This window comes from Coffea arabica, chromosome 1c, assembly GCF_036785885.1.
Source record: "Coffea arabica cultivar ET-39 chromosome 1c, Coffea Arabica ET-39 HiFi, whole genome shotgun sequence".
In the NCBI taxonomy this organism is placed as follows: Eukaryota; Viridiplantae; Streptophyta; class Magnoliopsida; order Gentianales; family Rubiaceae; genus Coffea; species Coffea arabica.
Window position 1 is genome coordinate 39,249,779 of NC_092310.1, and position 6,014 is coordinate 39,255,792.

The 6,014-nt window shown below is 45.5% G+C and overlaps 1 protein-coding gene across 1 annotated transcript; it reads left to right on the forward strand.

Moving 5' to 3' along the window:
- The first annotated feature begins 1,579 nt into the window (after positions 1 to 1,579).
- LOC140005260 (uncharacterized) lies at positions 1,580 to 4,980 on the forward strand. The gene is made up of 5 exons (XM_072045979.1): positions 1,580 to 1,818; positions 1,926 to 3,110; positions 3,241 to 3,382; positions 3,473 to 3,673; positions 4,018 to 4,980. The coding sequence occupies exons 1-5, from the start codon at positions 1,580 to 1,582 to the stop codon at positions 4,978 to 4,980; spliced, it is 2,730 nt and encodes a 909-aa protein (XP_071902080.1).
- Positions 4,981 to 6,014: the final 1,034 nt, after the last annotated feature.

A 6,014-nucleotide genomic window follows, 5' to 3' on the forward strand; every position in this document is an offset into this window, starting at 1 on the left:
TGATTTGATTACTGATTTTACTAGTTACTCGCTGAGCTTCTAGCTCACCCCAAAAATGTTTTATTCCCCTCCACAGGGCTCGAGGCGAAGGAAGCAATTGTATTAAAGTTCTCTGGAGTTATGATTGGATTATCTCCTGTTCAGTTGAAGTTTTAGTTGTATCCTGTGTAATAGTTGAGACTGCGATTGTACTTGTAATTATGTGAGAACTGGGGACCTTTGTCTTATTCGGGAAATTGTATTACTTTGATCTCTTGAGGTTTTAGTTGATAGTGCAAGTGATTAGTTTCCGCTTTGCTTTTGATATGTATATGTTGAATCATTTGATGTATATTTGAGATTTATATTGTAATTTAATTGAGAACTTTAGTGAACGACTGAGTCCCGGCGAGAGTTGGGCAGGCGGCCCGCTGAACCCTTTGGTTCACCTTAGGGGGAGGTGGGGCTGTCACAGAATCCTTTAGAGATTATCATGTAGATATCAAGATTCCTATACAAAAAAAACAGTGATTTCATCCATTAAACACATATCTAGTTGTTCATGCGCGGCTAAACTCACAAGATATTTAAATGTGATAGCTTTCACTACTGGTGAATATGTTTCACCATAATAAAACCCAGATCTTTGTGGCTATTAGCCTTGTTTTATATCTCACAATTTTGGGCTTGTTTAGCAAACAAGTTTTTGGCCAAATTTGTCTGCTACAAGTTTTATAACAATTTTAGCGATTGTAACCTCAAAAGACTTTTCAAAAATTTTAAATTATACATTTCAAAATATTCAAAAATTTACACACCAAAAAATTTTCTACAACTTCTATAGTAAATTACAGTAAAATTTTAGACAAACACCTAAAAAATTCATTTGCCAAATGGGGCCTTCATTTTTCTCATTTCTTTTCCTTACAAATATCCATTTAAATCTCACTGGCTTTGCACCTTCAGGTATTTCAATTACAAGTCCAAAAACTTCTTTTTTATCTAATGATCCAATTCGGATTGGATCGCATCTTTGCATTTCAACCAATCATTTTTCACCAACATTCATCAATCGATCTAGGTTCATGATCTTCATCGGCCTCCATAATTTCAAGTGCTATAGTATATGCAAAAATATCATCAATAATTATTTCTTTTCGGTTTCAAATTTTTCCTATAGTGACAAAATTTATTAAAATTTTTATAATTTCATCCTTTTCAGAAAGTATGTTCTTCAAGAACTAACTCTTTAGAAACAGCCTCTTCAAGAGGTTGAATTTTATGACTAGCACTATTTTGAAGTGTTTGATCAATTATTGACTCGTCGATTTTATTGTTATTTAATTCTTTTTTCTTTAAAGAATTTTAATTTTTGAACCCTACAGGTCTACCACGCTTCAGGTGTGCTCTAGAATCATTAGCACTTGTAATTTGTCCTTTTGAGATATCAATTTTAACCGGAGCATTTTTTTGCAAAAATATATGATTTAATAACTCTTCTGATATAGGAATTATTTTGTATTTAAGTTCAACTGTTAAATCCATCAACGACACTTTCTCTTTTTAGTAAGTTAGGGTTTGCCTGTGAAGTTTGGCCATCATGGCTGCTCCTCCCTCTTCCTCGGGGGAGGGGTCACCTTGTCCGGTTGGCATTGGTCGGTCCTTTGCTGATGTGGTGGCCTCCAAATCTGGGGTGGGTTTCCAGGAAAAATCGTTTGCTTTGTTGCCGTCGTCAATGGCGTCACGGGTAAAGGCTGTGGTTTCTACCCACAGAGGAGAACCTGCAGTGACCTTCGACATGGTGGACATTGAACGTGTTGCGACTCCGTTCCAATTCGCGTTAGTGGGGAAATTTTCCAGGGGGCGGCTCCTTTGTATGACCTGCGAAAATTCTTCCATACGTTGGATTTAAAAGCTGAGTTTGCTATCGGTTTGTTGGATAAAAGGCATGTCTTGATTCGGTTGACAACTGAGGCTGACTACTACAGAATCTGGGCTAGGGGTATTTGGTATTTCAAAGAGGTTCCCATGAGAGTGTTCAAGTGGTCAATTGATTTTCACGTGGATAGGGAGACCTCTGTCGTTCCAGTTTGGTTTGCGTTGCCGAAATTGCCGGTGCATCTTTTTCATAAGGAATGCCTATTCCCCATTGTGGCTTGTTTGGGACAGCCCTTATGCGTGGATGCTGCTACCGCACAGGGGACAAGACCTAACATGGCCAGGGTATGTGTTGAAGTTGATTTGATGAAGGAACTTCCGTCCCGGGTATGGATTTCTTTTGGTGAGCGACTTGGTTTCTGGCAGCCCTTGGTACCAGAGAACTTACCCAGATATTGCGGGCATTGCTTTCATCAGGGCCATAATGATGCCGAGTGCAGATTGAAGCATCCGGAATTGAAGCCAGAGCCCTCAAGAGGAGGGAAGTCGCGGGGGATGCAAAGGTTCCAGCCGAGGGAGCTTTTGGCTTCGGGAAGAGAGACAGCAATGGTGAGTGGAGCAGACAAAGAGAGAACGGGAGGGGGACCCTTGCTGGCTGTGGGCCACGAGGTGGGGGCAGTGGCTTTGGAGGTACCATTGGTCCATCGCCAGGTAGCTGGGTTGGAGGGGCCTGTCGATGGCTTCACAGTGGAGCGACAACAGGCGCAGGGTGAAATAGCTGATTTTGCTGCTGCCCATGGGTCGGGTGGTGTGGAAGTGTTGCCTGCGCAGCAAGCTGAGGAGGTGTTCGTGCATGGAGATGGTGTTGGGACAGCAGGGCAGGTGCAGGAGGTAGGGGAGGCAGAGGGGGGTGAGCAGACCTTGGCAGCTGCGGCAGAGTTAGTGGAGCACACTGTGGGTGCGGCGGCAGACAAGATCATTGCGGACCTTGCGGAAAGGGTGGCGACCGAAGCGGCGGATGGGGAGGAGGAAGGCAGTCTTGCGCATGCGGGGTTGTTGACTAGAGCCTCGTCGGATGTCCCATCTGGTGACCTGTCTCTGCTTGATGATGACGGACAGCAAGGTACGGGGACAGAAACGCATAGGTTAGCTATGACATTGAATCTTGGCCAGGTTGCCGTTCTTGAACAAGGTGGGAGGAAGGCGAAGGGGAGGGGGATACGGGTCGCGGCTCCGTCAGACAGGGAGTTAAGGTCGGTAGCTAAGAAATCTCAAAATTTTTTTCATAGTTTATCCCATGATTAATGCGTGTTTTTGGAATATTCGGGGGATTGCAAAGCCCCCTAATCTTCGAAGACTAAAGACTCTTGTTCGGATGCATAGGCTGTTGCTAGTGGGTGTTTGTGAACCAAAATTGTCTAAGTGTGAAGCTGATTCAATTCGGCAGAAGTTGAATTTTGATTACGTAGTGTGTAATGCCTCTGGGGAGTTGTGGGTGTTTTTTAGTTCCCCGGTTGGTGGCCAGGTGGTTGGGGAGTCGGATCAGCATCTTTCAATCTGGTAGGGGCATCCCCAGTTCCCGAACCCTTTATTAATTTCTTTTGTTCATGCAAAGTGTATGAGGGATGAGCGCCAGCGGCTTTGGGAGGGGCTGTTACAGGATAAGCCTGGGCAGGGGCCTTGGTGCGTTGTGGGTGATTTTAATCTTATTATTTCCGGCAGTGAGAAGAAAGGAGGCAGGCAGTTTCGGCTGGCAGAGGGTCTTGAACTTTCTCAATTTATGAATGAGGAGGGGTATTTGATGCAGGTTTCTCAGGTAATAGTTTCACTTGGTGTAATAATAGATTAGGGAGGGCGCGCATCTGGAAACGGTTAGATAGAGTTTTGCTCAATATGGAGTGCTTGGATTGTCCATTCTCAGTCTCTGTGTCCCACTTAGTGCGCGCCCCGTCTGACCATGCTCCGCTACTCATTTCGCTCGCGCCTAAAGTTGATTGTAGGAGTCGCTCGTTCCGATTTTTGAACGTTTGGCCCTCCAAAGTGGGTTTCTTGGACGTGGTCAAGTCAGCGTGGCAAGTGGAGGTGGTTGGGTCCCCCTTCTCGATAGTGTGGGGTAAATTGAAGAATGTCTCCCGGGCTCTTCGTCTCTGGAACAAACAGGTTTTTGGAGATGTGTTTGAGAATGTTAGGAAGGGGGAAGCGGCAGTGGCGGAGGCAGAAATGCGGGTACAGGTTGATTTCTCTGACGAGGCTCACTTGGAGCTCCAGCAGGTGCAAGCTAACTTGAACCGGCAGTCAGCTATTGAGGAACAGTTTTGGAGTCAGAAGGCCAGGGTCAAGTGGCTACAGCACGGTGATCGGAATTCAAGATACTTTCACTCGGTGGTCAAGCAACGTCGGTTTCAATCCAGAATTCACAAGATTCAGGACTCCGAGGGAGGATGGGTAATGGATGATGAGGGGATTGGAAGGGAAGCGGTCCGATTTTTTAGTAATTTGTTCTCGGCTGACCCTGTGGCCGACTTTCACCTCCTGGATGTTATCCCTAATCTTGGGGATGAGATTAATAACACGAGGTTGGAAGAGGTTCCTTCTTTGGAGGAGGTGAAGGGGGTGGTCTTTGGGATGGATGGTGATAGTACCGCTGGGCCAGACGGGTTCTCAGGGAAGTTCTTTACGGTGGCCTGGGAGGTAGTGGCTCATGATGTGTACAAGGCGGTTGTGAGTTTCTTCTGTGGTGCTGAATTGCCTCGTTTCATTACAGCTACGTCTATTGTCCTGTTACCCAAGGTCATGAACCCTAAGGATTTTACTCAATTTCGTCCTATTAGTGTGAGTAATTTTTTGAATAAAGTTATTTCTCGAATTTTGGTGGCAAGGTTGTCTAGTGTTTTACCTCGGATCATTTCTACCCAACAAAGTGGGTTTGTTAAGGGGCAATCAATTGCGGATAATTATCTGCTGGCTCAGGAGCTGATGTCGGATATGGGAAGGAAGTGTCGGGGGGGCAATTTGGCCCTGAAACTAGACATGGCGAAGGCTTATGATCGGGTTTCTTGGCCATTTCTTATTGCAGTTCTGCGGAGGTTTGGCTTTGGTGAAAGATTCATTGACATGGTATAGAGATTGATCTCCAATGTGTGGTTTTCTGTGCTTGTGAATGGGGTGTCCTATGGTTTTTTCAAATCATCTCGAGGGTTGCGTCAAGGGGATCCATTATCGCCTTCGCTGTTTATCATTGGGGCCGAGGTGTTGTCCAGGGCTTTAAATGGCCTGGTGTCTCAGTCGCGTGGCATGGGATATACGGTTCCGCGGCACTGTCCGGCGGTGTCTCATTTGGCGTTTGCTGATGACATCATTATCTTTGCCAATGGGGCAGCGAGTTTGTTAAGGAGGGTCATGCAGATTCTGGACTGGTACCAAAGTGATTCGGGCCAGTTGGTAAATGTGCAAAAAAATGGATATTTAGTACATCCTCGGATCACCGTAGCCCGTAAAAAGGTAATTGAGCGGGTTACTCATTTTCAAAGGAGAGAGTTTCCGGTTCGATATCTTGGCGCTCCGCTGTTTACTGGTAGAGCCAAGGAGGCATACTATTCGGATTTGTGTCAGACGGTGCTTAATAAGGTTCTCTCTTGGAAATCCCGATTGTTATCCTTCGGGGGGAAGCTTGTTTTGATTAGGCATGTGCTGTCCAGCATCCCGATTCATTTATTGGCTGTGGGTGTCATACCAAAAGGTGTTTTCAGGACGATTGAAAGGGTATGTGCCGATTTTCTATGGCGGGCGGGGGATGAGCAGAAGAAATTTCATTGGATTCGTTGGCGAGACCTGTGTTACCCAATGGAGGAAGGTGGGGCTGGGTTTCGATCGCTGGGTGACATGTATAAGGCATTCTCGTGTAAATTGTGGTGGAATTTCCGGTATGGACTTTCATTGTGGGCGCAGTTTCTGAATGCTAAGTATTGTAAGGGGAGTCACCCTTGCCAGATTTCTGTGTCCACCCTGGGCTCAGCAACTTGGAAGAGAATGTTAGATGTTCGGAGATTAGCAGAGTTGTTTATTGGATGGAGGTTGAACGAGGGTCAATGTAGTTTTTGGTATGATAATTGGACTGGTCATGGGGCCTTATATCTGAGAATGGGGGTGCAGGAAGA